This window comes from Antechinus flavipes, chromosome 2 (genome assembly GCF_016432865.1).
Source record: "Antechinus flavipes isolate AdamAnt ecotype Samford, QLD, Australia chromosome 2, AdamAnt_v2, whole genome shotgun sequence".
Taxonomy (NCBI): Eukaryota; Metazoa; Chordata; class Mammalia; order Dasyuromorphia; family Dasyuridae; genus Antechinus; species Antechinus flavipes.
The window spans coordinates 588,825,511-588,846,218 of NC_067399.1; the positions used below are offsets into that span (position 1 = coordinate 588,825,511).

Here is a 20,708-nt window from a genome sequence, read left to right on the forward strand (position 1 = left end):
TTCAGTACATTATGATATTTTTTTAGGGTAGAAGTTTATAAAGAAAATCCAGCTTCATACAGATATGTAATTGGAAAAGAAAAGAGCATTTTAATAGATAAATAATATCTTAGTATTGTTATGAAATAATTTTGACCCCTCAGTGGTACATAGGGCATATTTTAAGAACTGCTGGTCTAGAACATTCAAGAGAGATGAGTGTGAACTTCTTATGTTTGGCACAACAGAAAGCATCTAGGGAATTGAGGCATCATAGAAAGCTTCTAAGAAATTGAGGAAAGGGAACAAGACCCATAAATTTCAAGCCTAGGAAGATATGAGGGAAAAAAGGAAGCTTTAAAATTGAACTCTGGAATGATAGAAATTGAAAGTATTCTAGAGAGCATCTGGTCTATGGCCCTCATTGTATAGATGAGAAAAATGAGATCAAGAGAAGGGACATGATTGGCCCAATGTGCCCCATATCTAGTGAGAGATAAAACCAGGACCAGAATCCAGCTCTTCCAACACCAAGTCTAAGCATCGTTCAGTCATGTTACAGGTTCTTCCTAACATACAAAGATAGTTAAGAACAATAGACCCTATTTTCTTGGGAGATTTGACCACTTGCTCTTTCCAATGTAAAGATAGAACTAGGATTAGAATTGTTAAACAAGTCTAGTGTTCTTTCCATTTTAGAATGCAGGGAGATCTGATTTTTTTTCTATGATGATATCCAGAGAAGTTGATTAGCTAGAGACAGAGATAACAAATATCCTGGGGAATACTTTGTTCTGTATTCTTCTATCTATGATTCTTCTCAACACAAGACTATCTCTGCAGAGTTGTAGAAGGTGATGGAAGGCAGCATAGAATTAGAAGATTAAAAAAAAAAAACTTTAGGGGATATCTATTTCCAAACTGCCTCCTTTGGAAACTGCAGTGGATTAGGAGTATTAGGAATAAGGAGGCCTGGGTACTAGAAATGACATTCTGTGTAAATCCATTTCTTTTCTAAAAATTGATATTGTTAACAATCAGACCAAGAACTTGAGAAATTTCAAGTTGATAAGATTATGGCTTTTAGGGCCCACTGTAGAATACCACAAATATTGACTTTTTTTTCTGTTGAAAATTAGGAAATTATGTTCCTTTCTGTGGTGCATACTTTAGGGCATTTAAATTGATTAATTTTTCCCTCCCATCATTGGACAGAAAGATGAATGTGAGAGAACAGAAGAGATGGTAGGTCCCTGGTGTTGAGCTATATGTGGTTTTGGGCCTTTGTAGTGTCTAATTTCATTGTAAATCAGAAGTGTAGTCCAAGCCCCTTTAGGTGGCTACAGTTGTTGTGTCAGCATAGAGACCACCATAGCCAAATAAGGGAAGAGAGACTAAGAGAGCAAGCTTGTTCTTTCCTCAAATAGAGAGATAACTTGCTCTTTTTCTGGCATTCACAGAGGAGATAGATGGCCCAGGAGACAGCTGGAAATGTGACAGTTCTATTCAGGCAAAGCTGATTGGTTTGAGAGCAAAGATGAGAGAAGGCAAGGGTGTTTTAGTAGAAGAAAATGTATTCCATCTGTTCGCTAATGCAAGTTTGTCTTCTGGATAAATGGTTAAGGGAGGGGATCTGCACAGCCGTTTCCAGTGGCAAGTGTATAATAAGAGGAATATCTTAAACCTTCGGTCATCCGTTTATTTAAAGGGTCTTTTAAGTTGGTTTTGTTTGCCTGTTTGTTTTTATGTAATGGCAGAAAAAAATTTTCTTTTGGTTTGCTTCAGTTTTCAAGCATTAGACATGAATAACAGTCCCAAATAGCTGGGATGATTGTTGCTTTCTGTAACTTAGCAAAGAAATACCTGTGGATGGCAGATTGTGAATTCAGAAAGCCTCAGAATTTTATTTCCTTAAAAAAAGGCAAACTGGGCAGGGTGGGGTCTGGGGGAGGGTGGTTAGGTTTGGAAGGGAAGTGAAACAATTAAGAGAGGAAAGTAGTGGAAATAAGTGAATTAGTTCTTAAGGGAAGGAAACTCGGGAATGGCCTTATGGGAGAGGTCCCTGCATTCAATAGCTTATTCACAACCATGGGTTGGCTCTATTTCATAGGCTTATACTATAAATTTAGAGTTAGAAAAAACCTCAGTTCTTAGGAATCTGGTCCAACCACCTCATTTCACAGATGAGGAAACTGAGGTTCAGAGAGGTGATAAGACTGGTCAAGTATATTCAGATAGTAAGTAGCATAACCAGAATTTCAACTAGCTTGAACTCAAATCCAATGTTTTTTCTACTTACCATATTTTCCTGTGCCATATTATTAAGGAATGCCTGGGACAAGGAAGTGGAAGATTACATGACCTAAGATATCTACCTTGAAAAGAATTTTAGTTATAAATTGAGAGTGTGGAGTGATAAGGAGCAGAACATTTTAGGAACAGCTGGTTAGTGATTCTCTTATAAAAATGGATACCTTGGAAGAATTAGCATTATGAGTAAGTCAGTGGTACCATCTTAGAATTTCTCTAGATCCTTTTTAAGGCCTTCAGGAGGAAATTATAGTGAGAGACTAGGGTTAAAGGACTAAGGGGATGAACCAGGTAAGTTGGTCCTGGTATTTTCTTTTAAATGACTGACATAATTAGTCTCCCTTTACTCAGTACCCCATTCAGAGGCCTTCTCCAAAGTCCTGTCTGTGTGGCTCTGGCCCTGGGGTGTTGATATGTGAAGAGACTCAGAACATATGGCATAAACATCAACTGATATTGTTGGCCATTTACACTGGGCATGTGTCATGCAGCAAGAATGGCTCTTGAAGACCATGTGACTTTTCTTCCAGTCTTGGGTATGTAGTGGAACTGGGTCGGTTTCTCTCTCTCTGTCTCTCTGTCTCTCTCTCTTTCCTCCTCCTCCTCCTTTCCACTCCCAAACTTGTGACTTTGTAAGAGGAAGCTTGTAAATAATCGGCATGCAGAAAGCTGGTAGAATGTCATTGGAATTTCCTAGGGAGGCACATTCGCAACACCCAAAATGACCCGCGGCTCCAGTCCCTACAGGTCAGAGCTCAGTGCCTGGCACCCTGATATTTTTCAGAAAGGTAAGGTTGCATGATGTCATCCCCGTCTTCTCCTGTACAAGGAAGAAATGGATCATTTTCTTCATATTTCATCAGGACACATGATCTTCCTAATAAGTTTCTCATTGCTAAGATTAAATGCATGCATATACAATTTGTCTGCTTTCCTTTCTTTTCCTCTTCCCCCATTATATTTTTCCCCCAAACCACCAGCACCAGCAGATTGACATAGGATCACTGTCATGTAGATCTCACTTCCACTGTGAAAAATGTTATTTCCGCTTTGAGTTAGCGAGTCTAGATGCTGCTTTTATTTTTGTGAGTGATCAGATAATTTTTAAAAAGAAAAATCTGTCTGCAGGGTAGTTCCCAAGATCATTGAATATCTAGGCATGGGGAAAAAAAAACATTTAAAATCGCCTGACTAGGAAAATATGAGATATTCTCAGAATTGAAAGATTTTTGCTTTCCTCCAATTTTTGAGCAACAGAAAGTGAAAGGTCGGGTTTTTGAGATAAGTTGAACTAGAAAATGTTCCCTTTTTATATAACGGAGAACAGATTCAGTCTAAAGTGAAGATTAGTGAAAATTAGTGAAGAAAAGACCTTTCCAAGAAGGGGATGTTTGAAAGGAGATAGAATTTACCAACTGGTCCTAACGCATTTCTTAACCACTATTACAAGGCTGGAAGTTAAATTACAAGTTGAATTTCAAAAGTAGAATTTTTATACTTTCCCACAAGAAAGCAGTAAATATTTAAGCTCCTAAAATAAAGTTTGGGGGAGCCATAGTTATACGTGAATACAATGAACCCGAGCAGGCTGCGGAATGGTATGACTCACCTCATTTCTTCTTTCCCTTCAATAAACAGCTTCAATATACACAGTTGTAGCACCTATCAGTTGTCTACTTGGAAATATATAAAAGATAAATTCACACTTTAAATGGGTGCATGTAGAACATGCACCGTGGGAATATATATATATATATATATATATTTTTTTTTTTACCAGAAATCATGCCATTTTACGACTTTGCCTATCCGTTGCGGCTTGTCTTTTCTTGGAGTTCTTTCTTGTGTGTTCTTTCAGAGATGTCAGATAACTATGAGGGGTTAATATTTTCACACACTCCTTCCCACCCCTACGCATACTAAACAGCTGCCACATATGATTTTGTGGAATTTGATATTTCCAACAAAATGACTTCCTTATTTTCCATAATAATATACTAATCAATTTTACCATAGAGAGCTCAGTACATGTCCATTCCTGACTTCTTCTAATTAGCAATGGATGGAGTCAGCAGAAGAGAAAGCCAAAAAATAGCTAGCAGTGTAAAATTGGCCGTCAAGTTTAGCTATTATTTTCAGTCCTCTGCCACAGTTGATCTTGGTCTACTTGGATTTTCACCATAGGTTGAGTTTGTGGTTGGGTTCCTTCCCCTCGCTCCCACCCCCCCACTCCCCACCCCCCAGAAATCAAGTGGAATGGCTGCTGTGCATGTTTAATCTAGACAGACCGGTTGATCAACTAGTATAGCTTGTCTGATCAGTGCTGAAAGGAGCATGTCCTCTTGCTATAACTCATACAGAACTGCCGTTTTGTTTTGCTGTGTTTTTTTTTAAAAGATTATGCAAAGAAATGTAACCTAAGATGCAGCAGCCTTCTGAACAAGCATATTTTGCCTGTTTTTATGAGGATTTTTTAAAGTCCATGGTCAAGAAACTTCAACTGCTTTATCAGAATTTTTGCTTTTTTTTAAAGAAAAAGTTATTGATTTCAAGTCTTATCTCTTTTAATCAAAGAAGTTGAAATGAAACATTCTCATTATGGGCAGACAGAATCCCAGAATCTCAGAAGGAACCCTAGAGGCCAGCTAGTCTACAGTGAACAAGAACCTCTCCTTCCCCTCCCCCAGCATACCCAGCAAGTTGCCATCCAAGCTTTGTTTAAAGAAGAACTCCAGTGAAGGGAAAATCTACATTTATTTTGTTTCTCTAATTTTTTTAAGCTCAATGTGAACAAAGACATGTCTTAACTTGCGTGTATTTGAGGTATAAAGGGGGGAAACAGAAAGAGATGCTTAATTTGATTGAACCAAATGATTAGAAAGGTACTACCAAAGTTGGATAAGATTTGAATGCTTGGACTCCAGGAAGCCCAATTCTCCAGAGCATGTTGAATTTCTGAAAATATTGCAGTCACTGAATTAATTGCATATGTTCATAACAGTAATATTTAAAACTTAGGGCAAGAGGAAAAAAACCCTGATTGTGCAATTTAGGTAGACCGATGGTCATTTAAAAATTCATGGCGCTACTCATAGTGTATTAAAAGTTATTACTTTTTACCTATGTGGAACTCGCAGTATCTCTATATTATTTGTGTGCCTATCAAATAAAACAAAAACTTTTTTAAAAATTGCATTACTATTTTTCACTGGCCACAACTACTCTTGTCATGGGTACAACTCTCTCGACTCATCCATACTTTCTGTCAATCCAGATGCAATCATTTTAACTTATAAAATATATTTAAATTTTTGCTTTAATTTAAATTGATTTGAATTCTGTAATTGTAAATTTATTGGAAATATTTTAGAGGAATGAAAACTAAATATCCCATTCCTTATGAAAATCCACTGAATCATCAAGCATTTATTAAGCACCTACCATGTTCCAGGGATTATGCTAAATCCTAGAGATACAAAGACAGAAATGAAATAGACTCTGCTTTCAAGGAGCTTGCATATCACTATTTGTTCTGCAAGAATTGTTGTTCATTCCTTTCAGTCATGTCCAACTCTCCATTTGGGTTTTCTTGGGAAAGATAATGAAGTGGTTTGCCATTTCCATTCTCCAGTTCATTTTACAGAGGAGTAACTGAGGCAAACAGGATTAAGTGACTTGTCCAGAGTCACACAGCTAGTAGCTCTCATATATATATTTGCTTTAAAATGTAGAAAGTGCTTTTAAGTATGTAATATACACATTTAGAATCCAATTCAAATAATACTGGGGATCTTTCATTTTGTTTATGAGATTAGGATTAATATAATCCTGCCTTATGCTTCTCGAGCTCAGTGCTGCAGTTAGTTGAGTATTCCTACATCTCTCCTCAAATACTTCCTATGTGATCCTGGGCAAGTCACTTATCTATGTCTACTTGTGTCCATGCCTGTAAAATGGAGATAATAATAGCATCTACCTCATAGATTGTTATGAAGATCAAATAAGATCAGATCTATAAAGAAAGAGCTTAGCAGAGAGCCTGGCTCATACTAGGCACTTAAATGCTAGTTCCTTCTCTCTTCTCTTCTTGCAGTATCCAGGATTCCTAATTCCTCTGCTAGTGTACTCTCTGCTTTATCAGTGGTGCTCCAGCTGGCAATACTCACAGGATCACATCATCAGACATTTACATACTGCTCTAGGGCATTTTACATTTATTTTCTTATTTGATCTGTGAGGTAAGTGACACAGGGATTGTGAGCCTAGTTTTACAAACTGATAAACAGAGGCTTAGGAATGTTATATGACTTGCCCAGAGATACCCAACTAATAAGCCCATGAGGTCATATTTGAACTTAAATCCTTCCCCCTTCAAAGTCCACCACTGAATTCACAATATGAATTGATTCTTGATTTGAGCCCCTTATTCTACAAATGAGAAAAGCTGGGGAATGAAATAACTTGTACAAAGTGACACAACAAGTAACTGGACAAGTCTGGGACTTTAACTTTTGATTTCAAGGTTGGCATTTTCCCACTAACATTGTGGGTCTCATTTTCCCATTCAATCTCTCTATTTCACTTTGTCTTATAATAAGTACATTTCTGGAGTGGACAAGATTGTTCTCAAGTTGTGGAAACCACATGTTTTAAACCATATTCTGAGGTTCTTTTTGAATGTTTTTACACTCAGGATTACTTTATTTGTGTCCCTGTTTGATAAGGAGCATTGATTATGTGCTTCATAATTGCACATGGTAAGTTCTTAATAAATGTTTGAATGAGTTAATGAGTTATTTTGTTTGCTTCTAGTTTGATAAATTCTGAGTTAAGTTTATTTTCTGGCTTTGTTGTCAGTTCCCTTTTGCACACTGATTTGGTTGGTGCACCCTACCAAATGAATTCCATGTCATAAAACATTCATATTCTGACTTGCCAAGTGTAAAAATACTGATAGGATGTGGTTCCAGGAACTGAGTGAGAAGAGCTATCTAGTGAAAATGAATACTGAGCACAATTGCTGCAAGTACCTGGTGATTAGGCTTGGAACAGAGATCACATGGATATCACAACAAGGATATTTGTGCTTCTCCAAAATGAATTATTCCTCTGTGGATGCCATGGTGATAAAAACCATCATATGATGATGACTTTTATTTTTATTGTACTTTAAGATTTGCAAAGCACTTTACATACATTATTATTTTATTTTATTTTCACAATGATCCTGGGATGTGAATGTTATCTGCACTTTACAGTTGAATAAACTAGGGCCCAGAGTGACTTGTCAGTCTTTCTGATTCCAAGTCTAGTGTTGCATCTCCTATATGTTATCCTTCCTCTCAGCATTACCATGTCCAAAGTCCAGCAATGTTCTGAGATGAGTCTGTCTCAAGATCAAAGAAGCCCCATCAGTGATAAGCCTTGGAAAAACAAAAAGAAATGGATAACCTCAGCCTATTAAACAACATCATTGTTAGGATTTTGTAGATGAAAACTCTGTAAACCTGGTTAATGAGAAATCTTTCTCCGTTCTTTTAAAGATTCCTGATGAATATGAATGAGGCAGTGTTGTAAAGTGCTAGAACAGCTGGGTTCTGCTTCCACCTTCTCAGGTCTGCCATCAATTAGCCAGGAAGGTTTCCCCAAATCATACATACTCTGAGTCTGAGTATGCTCAAAGAAAAAGGTGTTTAGATGTGCTTTGAATTCTGTTCTTGATGTAACATTCTGCGATTCTATGTAACAGAGTTTGAACTTTAGTATAAGTTTACTGTTATATTATTACCATCAAGAATTGTGCTTTCAACTATGTAGTAAAGTTCTAAATCCCATAATAATTATAAAGTACAGTTTAGATGTTCTCTGTATCCTGGAAGAATTTACATCCTAATAGATGGAACAAATAGGAACTTGTACTAAACATTTGGAAAACAAAAGCTCTGTTTGTGTATACTTTGGAATATATGAGCTAATGTTACTATAAAGCTCCCAACCCAGAGTGAATGAATCTGACATTCTTTTGTCTGGTCTTTTCCTTTGATGTTGTTTTGCACTTGTAGATTGTAAACTTCTTGAAGGCAAGGACTGTATTTTTTGCTCATGTGTGTATCCCCTGCACCAGGCACAGTGAGTGCCTTTGACAAGTAGGTGTTTAATAAATATGGTATGTGTGTGTGTTTTTAATTAGAATTCAATTGTGCCAATTTCTTAGCCTATCAAATTCACCTGGATGATACAAATGGCTCTTATAATTTTCTTCTTTATGAGTTCCATACAGGAATGAAGTAAAGAACATAAGTAAAGTCTTTTTCTTAGACGCTAAGAAAACAATGACTCTCTGGTTAATAAATTCCTACAGTAGTGTTCCTGAACATATTTCCTATTTATTCTTTTCAGTACTTTCCTTAATGGCATGACATTTCTCATCCAGTAATCTAGTTATACACCGCAGATACCTATATGATGGGCAGTTCATAATGGAAAAAGTCATAGTATGTCAGGTTTCCTCTGAAGAGCTCAGCTTATACTATAGGGTTCAAGCAACCAGACTAGGGCCTAGCACACATGCTTTAAAAAGGGTAGTTAATTCTTAACTAATTTTTGACAAAACACATAGTTGAGGCTTTATTTATCATTTTTTAAATGTTTCCCTCTGAGTTTATTTGCATTAGACTACACCAGTAGAGGACAGTATATTTGTGAAGAAAGTTCTTATCATCTGGAAGAGTAAAATAGAATGATAAACTTGGAAGAGAACTCAAAGATGATCTAGTCTGTCTTCACTGTTTTGGGAAGGGTAATTGAGCACTCAAGAGAAAAAATAACTTTCCCATGTTCACATAATTACTTAGTAGTAGAGCTGAGACTAGAATCCAAGTCTTTTGATACTAAATGTGGTATTCTTTCTGCTAAATTAGTGATTCTCGAGCTTTTTTTGGTCTCAGGACCCTTTTGCATTCTTTAAAATTATCGAGGACCTCCTCAAAGAGCTTTTGTTTATGTGAGTTGTATCTATTAATATATTCTGTATTAGAAAGTAAAACTGATAAATTTTCAAAATGTTGATATATCAATTCATTAAAAGATAGCAATAACAAATGATTAAATGCTAGTATAAATAATGTATTTTTAAATGAAAAATAACTGTCTTTTCCAAAGCAGTTTATTGAGAAGAATGGCATTGTTTTAAATATTTTTGCATATCTCTTTAATGTCCAACTAAATAGAAGACAGTTGGATTTTTATATCTGTTCTTGTATTCAATATATTAAGCATTTAGGGTTTAAGCATATGAAGAAAACCTGCTCTCACCTAGATATGTAGTTGGAAAAGGATAGAATACTTTATTATTCAAATAGTGTTTTAGTATTATTTTGAAAATATTTTTGACCTCGTGGACTCCCCGGAAAGGGTCTTGGTGGGCCACACTTTCAGAACTTCTGCAGTAACTCACAATGCTTTCCAAATGTCCAGAATGAGACCTTTTTCCTTCTATTAAAGTGCTGCTACTGTTGTTTAGCCTACTCTTTGTGACTCCACTTGAGATTTTCTTAGCAAAGATTTTAATTCACTATTTTGCTTTGCCATTTCTTTCTTGGGCCATTTTACAAATGAGGAAATTAATCAATCAGGATTAAGTGATTTGCCGAGGGTCACAGCTATTAAATGTCTGAGGTCAGGTTTGAACTCAGGAGGATCAGTCTTTCTGACTTTAGGCATTCTATTCACTGCATCACCTAGTGGCCTCTTCTATTACAAAAGAAATATAACAATTCTCATCAGCCAGACTTGAATGGAGGACATTTTGTGCCAATACTTAAATTCAATATAGCATCTTATTTAGGTTTCAGAATAAAATGCAACATAACTTTTTAAACCAGTAGCTTTTAGAGAAAGCTGTCACATTCTACCTGATGTGTATCTTTTTAACAATGTACAACATTTCATTTATATCTTCTAAATCTCAGGATGTGATAAGTATAACTATTTGTCCTTTAAATTTTATTTTATTTTCAGGTTATAAGTGCACTTATTTATGTGCTTATAAAAATTAGGCCCAATAGTTTCAAAGATGACAACAGAAGAGTTTTACCTAATCATTCAGTATGTTTCCCCAGGCATGGTAAATTAACAGCCAAAAATTAAACATCAGTCCTGAGGCAGTGAGCTTTCTAAGGTCTGAAATGAATCAAAATAATGGATATATCCATAAATTCTCCTACAGTTCATGTTTAAGCACTTCTTTGAATATAATTCTTGGGGGATCACACAATATACCTTCTAACTGATTGTCCAGTTCCCTAGGTTATACAACTTAACTTTTGCCTTCTTCCTTAGATCAAATGTGAACTTGGTCAGTGGTGATGGAACATATGTATCATACACAAAAGGTTTGGTAGGGAGTTGAAGCAGATCAGGGAGTCAGGGAGAAGGAATAGATACTAGAAGTCCTAACCATTCCTCCTCCCTAAATCCTTCCCAATCAGAAATCAAGTTCAAGAGGATACTGGTGTCATCCCTTGTTTCTTGGGAATGGGGGTGGGGGATACGTAGTAAAGGTGAGTTGGTCCAGGTAATAACAATGAAAAGATTCTTCAAGTGGTTCCCTGCCTCCAGTTTAAAGGCAAGCTAACTTTTAGAGAGAAGTAGACTTGTCTGGATTTCAGAAAAGAACTGGGTTTTTCTACTGATAAAGATATTCTAGTTGAGACTCTAAAAATCCATATCACTAAATGAACTCATAGGGAATGCTCTTTGCAAAGTGCCACTTTCCTTCAGAGAAGTTATTTCATGGACATAGGATTCAACCAACATTCTACCCATCTTTTATTTGGGGAGGGGATGTTTATAACTTCACTTTTTCCCAAGTTTTGTTTTATTTTTTAACAATAGCTTTTTATTTTCAAAATACATGCAAAGATAATTTTCAACTTTCACCCTTGCAAAATCTTATTATCCAAATTTTTCTCCTTCCCTTTCCCCCACTCCCTCCCCTAGGCAGAAAACAATCCAATATTGTCTACCCATCTTCTTGTCTCCCCCCCAAAAAAATTCAAAAATATATTTTACTTCCTATTCTCATTTATCCTCTGGGAAATGTTGTCGTATAGCATGACAAACTTCAGTTTCCTCATTACTAAAATAAACTGATTTCACTAATTGAAATATGAGGTCTTTTCCAGGGCTAACATTCTTACATTTCATGACTGGCTTGTATACTACTGTATACAAGAGACAGTTTACATGTTTCTGCCCTCCCTTGCTTCTAGTATTGTCACCATTTTCCATTGTGGATGAGGAGTAGTAAACATTGCTTATGACAATCCTCTTACAGGCTGCTGCAGTTGGGAATGGTTCTTATTTCATTGAGAAGTTTATTTCATGTTAGTTAATTAATTCCTGCTAGTTAGTTAATTCCTAACCTTGAATTTCTAGATACCAAAGCTAGAATGGATTGTGTGAAATTATTCCTCAGGGATCACATTGACTGACAACATTACTTTTGTAAGCTAGTGAATATCGGAAGTTAGAGACTTTTGATAATTAAGATTTCATTCTACCTGAAGTCCAGAACACAAGAGATCAATGTCGCCTTATTGCTAAAATGGCTGTTGTCAGATGTCATTTCTGAGGATCTTTCCATAATCTGCCTTCATGCTTCAGGAGTGAATTTAGACTAATGCCATGTGATAAAGTGCTAGATACTGACATTTGAATGATGAGCTATTAAAAAGTACTGTAATTTTTTACTTATTTTTGGCATTTCTACATCTTTTGTCTGAGTAGCCTTTCAGTTTGAATTTTTAAGAATAAATAAAATTTTATTCAAATTGAATATCAAGTTAGTAATAGTTAAGATTTTGCCAAGCAAATAGTGGAGTTCTATCAAGGATAGGAAGACAATTAAGTCCTTCTTCTTGGTTTGTGCTACATCTTAGGGTAAACCTATGATCAGCTGTATATTCTGGGCCTGATTCCAGAATTACTGGTTCCCTATGCCAAGCCTGCAAGTATTTAAAATGGTTGACTACACTGGGTTGAAAAAACCAACCTACTATAGATAAGTGTTTAGAGGTACACATTCTCTTCCCACTCACCTCAACCTCTGGCCAAAAAAAACATTGCACAGAGTTGTTTTTTTGTTTGTTTGTTTGTTTGTTTCATGTTTTTGGAAAATCCAACTGAGTTCTCAGGAAAAAAAAATCCTTTCCCATTCTGGTTATGGAAACTCCATTGGCACCTCATTAGCACCTTGTTAGTGAGAACAGGGTGTGTTTTGGAAAACCAGTAGGGAAGTTTGGCTGCTGTATGGATAGGGTTTTGAGTTAAGCCTAATTGCTCTTCCAAAGCTTAGCTACTTAATACTAGCTAGCATTAAGGGTCTATCACCAACCCCTTGACCATCCTTTGCTTCCTTTCATATTCTCACCTTGCTTAAGCAATTAGCACCTTCCTAACCCTACTCCCTCTCCATCTTCGTTGCTATCCAACCCCAACTGCTGCCCCTGAGCCAAGACAACCTCCCCTGAGAGCATAGGTATCTTCAATATTTTGAGTCCTCCAACAGACATCTTAAAATACAGCTGACCTGCTCTGCACTTGGAGGGAAATGGTATTTCTGGTTGGCTGCACCTTTAGTTGAATATAATCATCCCTTAATTTATTCACTAAGGGAAGAGAAAGGATGATGCTGAAATGTGATTTTGGAATATGTTTCTGTACTGGCAGTGGGTGTGCCCACTGTTCTGGGAATTCATTTCAAAGAAAACAATGAAACTATACTGTGAAGACATGACTCAGGAGGAGAGTGGAAGTTGTATGCTATTAACATCCTGTACCAACTCTTTTCCTGATTGGCTTCTGCTGTTAACCTCATATCTCCCTGAACATTTATTTCATGAAAGAAACAAGAGAAATTAGCACTTATCTAATTGAGGTACTGAGCCCCCTAAATAAGGCTATGCACTCACAAATCTTTCCTATTGTGGTGTTATTTTAAGTGTAATATATAAAATTCTTTATCCTAAACTCTGCCCCTTCCCCTTAATTTTTTTTGTTTAAATTATATATTTTGGTTATTATGTGAAGTCTATCCTGTATATTGAACATTGTGATACAGATTAGAAAAGCTACATCTGTCACAGGTCACCCTTAAGAAAAGATGGGAGAGGGGCAGCTAGATGGCACAATGGATAGAGCACCAGCCCTGAAGTCAGGAAGACCTGAGTTCAAATCTGGTCTCAGACATGTAACACTTAACATTTCCTGGCTGTGTGATCCTGGGCAAGTCACTTAACCCCAATTGCCTCAGGAGAAAAAAACGAAAAAGAAAAGAAGAAGAAAAGATGGGAGAACTGAGTGAATACTTATTCATGGAATAATTCTCACAGAACTATGAGTGTCCATTGGGTACAAAGTACTGTGTAAGACACTGAGAGGGAGCACAAAACAAACCACAGCCCCTGGACTTTAAAGAACTTATAGTTTCATACACTGAGAGAGATCACAAAATGAAACACAGCCCCTGAACTTCAGAGAATTTATACTTTAATACAAAATGGATATTCTGAATCTGTCACAGTATAAAGTTCTATGACTTTTCTGAGGAGAGAGGGTGATTGCTTCCATCAGATGAGATCAGGGAAAGTTTCATAAATGAAGTAGCACCTGCAAAAGTCATTCATGATTGTCAGGGATTTCAGTGGGCTCAGAGAGAAGGACCAAGTATGTCACTTTTTTTTTCAGTGAAGCATTTGGGGAGAAGTGACTTGCCCACTCAATAACTGGTAAACTACTAGTGAGTAGTTAAGTGTTTGAATCTGAATTTGAACTTGGGTCCTCCTGACTTTAGGGCCAGTGCACTATCCACTGCACCATCTAGCTGCTCCTACCAAATGTATTATTTCATAGGAACACATTGTACTATAAGTAAAAACATAGAGTGAGAAAAGAAGGACAGAAAACACCAGTTTGGCTAGAATGCAAAAATTATCCTGGGTTACATTGCATCCTCTACCCTCTTCTTTGCTAAGGATATCTGACTCTACAAAATTTTTTGTAGACTCTACAACCATTCTACAAAAATTTCCTGAGGGACAGAAGCAACAAACTATGTATCTATTGGGATAGTAAGCACAACTCTTAGCCCACAAAGAATCCATTTGTGGGTCTTGAGTTCAAGAACGGAAATTGTGTTAGGTAGAGAATGTTTTATAAGTAATTCTTACAAATAAAAACCAGGTTCAATCTCTTTCTTTGCAGTGCTGCCAAGCTTCTGGACAAGAACCCATTTTCTGTTAGTAATCCAAATCCTCTGCTTCCATCGCCTGCGAGTCTTCAATTGGCCCAACTGCAAGCCCAGCTGACCCTCCACCGGCTGAAATTGGCTCAGTCAGCAGTCACCAGCAACACTGCAGCTGCCACGGTCCTGAACCAAGTCCTTTCCAAAGTGGCTATGTCTCAGCCCCTCTTCAACCAGCTGAGACATCCATCTGTGATCACTACCCCACATGGCCATGGTGGGACACCCCAGCACCCAGCAGTAATGCCAAATGCCAGGTTTTCATCTAGGGGGATCGCATTTTCTCCTCCCAATCAAGGACAGGGCCTAGGACCATCCATGAACCTGCCCAATCAGGCTACTAATGCCATGGTGATGCATCCTTTTGGTGGGGTCATATCTCAAACTTCTAATCAACCAGCAGTTGTTTTGGGCATTAGCAAAACTGGCCCAGTTCCTGCTGTGGCTGGGTTCTATGAGTATGGTAAAGCTAGTGGTACTCAGGCCTATGGTTCAGACACTGAAAGTCAGTCAAGCTTCCTGCCAACATCAGGTACCTCCTCGGTTGGCGTAACCTATGAGGGTCAATGTAGTCATACAGGGCATCCAAAGCAAGATGGCCAAGCCAGCTTCCCCAAAGACTTTTATGGGCCCAATTCCCAAGGACAGCACATAAGTGGAGGACAGCCCCTGGGATTTCCTGGAGAACAGCACATGAATACAGCTTCCACAGGTGGCCCTAAAGGAGAGGTAGATACTCTGCTCCATGGCACAGGATCAAATAGCCAATGGGAATGGCCCTCAATCAGCCAACCTTATGAGCTATATGACCCAGAAGAACCCACACCAGACACCAAGTTTGGGCCATCGACCCCTACTCCCTTCAGTAAGAAGCAGAGTTTCAGTAGCAGCCAGAGGCGAGGGAAGGAGGACCCGCTGCTGTCAGTGAGGTCTCTCCAAGCTCATGAGCTGAATGACTTTCATGGTATTGCACCTCTCCACCTGCCTCACATCTGCACCATCTGTGACAAAAAAGTCTTTGATCTAAAGGTAAGGCAGAGAACAATGAGCATTTGGCTGTTACCTGGTCTATTACACCCCTTCCCTATCCACCATGAAAGCTTGGCGACCTTGTCTTACCAAGTCATTCTTCTGCTCGGGAGATCCCAGAGGTTCCCCGCTGCCTGAAGAATGGAGTACAGACTGTTATGCTCGGCACTGAAAGTTTTTCACAAGCTGGCTCTGACCTACCATTATATCTTTATTACCCATTATCACTCTCCTACATGCATTCTACACTCTAGCCAAATTGGCTTTCTACATATTCCTCATAATTTCCCTGCCTTTGCACCAGCTCTCTGCCATCCTGGGATGCATCCCCTACTTATTTCTGCCTCTCAGAATTCCTAGTTTCCTTCATATCTGATGTTCAAAATACCATCTGTTACATGAAGTCTTTCTTGGTCCCTGTGCAGCTACTCACATCAAATAACCTTGTGTTTATTCTGCACATATTTGAAACATACTTATGTATGTATATATTGTCTCCTCAGAAAGAATTTGTCTTCTATTTTTGAGGATCTTATAGAAACTTAAAGATCTATCCTTAGACCTCAACTTTGGCTCATTTTTCTCATCTATAAAATGGGGCAATACCATTTTCACAGTGTGTTATGAGGAGTCAGTGAAATAATATATGAAAAGAATCTAGTAACTATAAAATATTATATAGATGTGAATTTCTATTGCTTGCTTATTCATCTACTTTCAATATGTGCTAGAGTACCCCTCAATCATTCATCTTTTTCTTTTGACCTAGGACTGGGAGCAGCATGTTAAAGGGAAAATGCATACTCAGAAATGCATGACCTTCTCTGAAAGGTGAGTGCTGCTGATGAATGGATGAAGAGTTGTTGTTTGTTGTTGTTTATTCTTCATTCTAGAAGAAATTGAAAACATTCATTTAAATCCCTTCTTTAGCCAGTCCCTTTCCCTTTAAAAATCAGTAATTCATTGAAAATTCAACTTTAAACAAAACCAAAACTCATTAAGCTAGTTACAGCTCACAAGTCTTTCAATTTAAAAATGACCTTCAATGGTAATAGTTTATAACTTTATCCTTCCCTCCCTGTCTTTATCTTCTGTCTATATTCATTCATATCCATTATTTTTTTCCTTTTATTACATGATAATCAATGTGAAAATTTAATTTTTGATTCTGTTTTCTTCACATCATTTTATGGTAATCCTTCTATAGTTAATCATATTTCTCACATTTGTCTATCTTAATTGCATTATAGTATTCTATTACATTGATATAATAAGATTTATTCAATAATTTTCAAATTGTTGCGCATTTAAATTCTTTTCAGTTTTTTAAAATCACAAATATTTGGAAAGAGCTCTTTTGAAAATAACATTTTAAAGATGTATTTTGAAAATCAGATTATTGGAGTAGATGACATGATTATTGTTTATAACTCTTACACTATTTTGGAAGATTGCTTTCCAAAAAACTCCAACAATCTCTAATTCCACCAGCAATGGATAAAGATATGTTATTGCTATAGCCCTTCAAGCTCTGATTTATGCCATTTTTATTTTTGCCAATCAGTGGCTTTAATTAGTACCTTTGAGTTGTTCTGATTTTAATTTTTTTCCCATCAAATATAGTTCATATAGACTTTTTGATTTTTGAAGGGTTTCAAAACTGGTAAATCAGGACACGACAGATATAATTTGCTTAGATTTTAGCAGCACATTTGATAAAAATTTCTTATATTATTCTTGTAAGAAAGATAGAGAATTTCAGATTAGACAATAAAACAGTTAGATGGTTTCAAACCTGAGTTGATTGACAAGATTCAAAATATAATCATTGATTTTTATATTCACTTCTGGACACTGGAGGGCAAGAAAGTTAGTAAGAAGCTAGAGAATGACCAGAGGAGGACACCCATTCAGTGAATTAGTCCATGTCCATGTTTTATATATATATAAGGGTGGTGTGTGTGTGTGTGTGTGTGTGTGTGTGTGTGTGTAAGGAACTTGGGACAGGGAGTGGTATTTAGCCTGAAGAAGAAAACACTGGGGGAACAATTGCTGTGTTCAAACATTTGAAGGATGTCATAGAGAATAAGGACAGCTGGCGATTCATTGGATAAAGGCTGGGGCTAAAACAACCTTTCTGAGTTAAAATCTTCTGATGAAGAATCAGATACAACCAAAAACAATTGAACACTAATAATGTACCAAATAGGTATTAAACTATAATCTAAAAGGGTATAATTAGGAGCAAATGATAGAGGCTTAAAAGAAACCTAGCTTTGATGTCTGGAAAAACTTCCCCCAAATTATAGCTGTCCAAAAGTGAAATGGGCTGACACAGGAGGTACGAGGTTCCCCGTATGTGAAATCTTCAAACTTATGCTAGATTATTTGTCAGATATATTAAAGAAGGCATTCCTATGGGTTGAACTGAATGGTCACTGAAAGACCCTTTTAACTCTCATATTCTACAATTTGTGATTGTAATTATTTCTCTCCCCTCCAAGCCTGAGTAAATATAGCATTTTTTCTTCCAATTTTTTTCTTATTGTGTTTAATACTTTCCTTTCATTATTATTATCCTCATTATTTTTTTAGTGCGGGTATTCGATGTATTGTTGGTTCGGCAGAAGGAGCATTGTGCACTTCGCCAAACAACACAGCTGTTTTTAATCCACCTGGAACTGAAGGTAAGGGATATTCATTCTAACATGAATATGAAACTTTGAGATTTTTCAATCCCATATCTTCTTCTGTATCCCATCTTTCACAGTTAAAAATCTTCAGAAAATCAAATGTATTCTTCTTTTCATATATTGATATTTTCAGTGTTGGTTTTAAGTACACCTTTATGTTAATGATCAACATTTCCAAGAGAAAAAATCATGATGACCATTAGAAAGTATTTTTTAAAGAAAATCTTTTTTTCCCTTGTTAGTCCTAGGCAGTTGACATTTGAAAGCAATGTGACTGTCTCTTTTTTTCCCCCTACTGGCCTTATGTAATTCCTTTAGATTTTGCCTCAAATATTGGATCGTCATTTGCTGTGGTTCCAACAAGGTCCTTTGCTCAGTCAAACCCCACTTTCTCTCCCACTGCTTCCGGGACAAATGTGAGTATGAAAGCAATTTCACCTTTGTCATCATCAGCAGCAGCATTTGTAACACCTGTTCATATGTGGTACTGGACAAAACAAAAGGAACATAGTCTTTCTATTATATGCCTTTCTGCTCCTAAAACTGAAGTGAATGTGCTCCAGATGTGGCTTACTGGAGCTTGGAAGAATGTGTCCCTAGTGGGGACTATATAACTTAATTCAGTAGAGCTAGTTTCAGAGAGAGAAAACTTGACACACTTACTTGGAAAGGGAAAAAATACACAAAAGCAAATTCCTTTTTTCATTTACATGTTTTGTTGGGAACCATATTGAGTAAGAAAAACACATTAAAGTTTTGTGGTTCCTGAAATGATTTTTGGCTTTTATACTGAAGTGAATCATGTCCCAGAAGAGAATGATCCTAGACACCAAAATCAGAAGAGAAAATATCTAAAAATAAAAACTACATATTGCAAGGTTCTGAGGTACCATATAGAGAACTATTTTTTTATAAAAGCTTTTTTAGATCTTTCTTACTCCTCATAATCTGACTTTCATTCCAAAATAGTTCTTACTTCCTGCTGTCTTCTATTCCTCTGTTTCTACAGAGTCCTAATTTATTGGCTCATTCTCTGTTTTTTTTAACTCTTCCTTTAACCTTTCCTGCCTTGAGTCTCTCCCTCGTTCTTCCAAAGCATCCTCCTTCTCTCACTCTCCTGAAATACAAAGCATTAGCTGATAATTCTGAAATTTAGCTGCAATATTCCTCGAAGTTCTCATTTTCGGGTCTTTTTCAGGAGGTAATTGGTGGATTCCTTCAATGGTCATTTTACCCTCTGGTCCTAGGACATCAGGGCAGTTTTCTTTGATAATTTCTTGAAAGATGTTGTCTAGGCTCTTTTTTTCGTTATGGTTTTCAGGTAGTCCAATAATTTTTAGATTATCTGGATCTATTTTCCAGGTCAGTTGCTTTTCCAATGAGGTATTTTTACATTTTCTTCTATTTTTTCTTTTTCTTTCTTTCTTTTTTTTTCTGTTTTGTTTTGTTTGATTGATTCTTGATGGCTCATTGAATCATTCAATTCCATTTGTTCAATTCTAATTTTTAGTGAATTATTTTCTTCAGTTAGTTTTTTCATCTCCTTTTGCATTTGGCCAATTGAACTTTTAAATGAGTTATTTTGTTCATTGGGTATTTTTTTCCATTTCACAAATTCTATTTTTCATAGAGTTGTTTTCTTTTTCCATTTCACCAAAACTATTTTTAAGGAGTGATTTTCTTCAGACATTTTGTGTCCTTTTCTTTTTTCTTTTTTACTTCTTCAGGCAACAGCAACTTCATGCTGCCCTGGGGCAGTGCTGCCAGCTTCCTTCTTGTACTAGGTGGGCATGGCCAAGTTCCACTTTTTATGTTGAGGTTTAGGGACTCACTATTTGTCTTTGAGGTCTCACAGCTAGCCTGCTGATTCATTGGCTTCTGAACCAAGAGAGAGTAGCAGATGCTGCTATATTTTGGCTAAGAGCCTCCTAGTAGATTCTTCCTTGTGCATGGAGGCCTCTCCACCCTGGGTCTACCTGCACTGCCCTGCATCTACACTGAGCTGCAACTATGGCTCCTGCCCAATTGAGACAGATATTTCCTGAAGTTCTTCCAAAGTATCTTTTGCTGGAAATTTGTTACACTCCAAATAGTTTTGGGTTCTGTTCCTCTAAAACCTGTTCAGAGGCTTGTTCTTGTATTGACTTGAAGGAATCTAGGAAGAGCTCAGACAAAGATCTGTCTTCTCTCCATCCTCTTGGCTCTGCCCCACGAGGCATTATCTAGGAAGCAAAAAAGCTAAATAAAATGTGTTTGACTAAACTGCAAGTCTTCTATGTGAATATATATGTTTGGAGATGTATTTATTTTTTAAAGTGTGTGTGTGTGTGTGTGTGTGTGTGTGTGTGTCTTCTCTTAAACCTTCAAGACTGTAAAGTTCCTTGAGAGGCTGT

At 36.9% G+C, this 20,708-nt stretch overlaps 1 protein-coding gene across 1 annotated transcript in view; it reads left to right on the forward strand.

Moving 5' to 3' along the window:
• The window catches only part of RBM20 (RNA binding motif protein 20), a 241,704-nt gene that overhangs the window by 164,479 nt on the left and 56,517 nt on the right, over window positions 1-20,708 (forward strand). Inside the window, exons 2-5 of the mRNA XM_051981389.1 lie at window positions 14,554-15,622; window positions 16,392-16,453; window positions 18,218-18,309; window positions 18,634-18,731. Coding sequence (XP_051837349.1) covers window positions 14,554-15,622; window positions 16,392-16,453; window positions 18,218-18,309; window positions 18,634-18,731 — 1,321 coding nt within the window. The remainder of the gene's footprint in view (window positions 1-14,553; window positions 15,623-16,391; window positions 16,454-18,217; window positions 18,310-18,633; window positions 18,732-20,708) is intronic.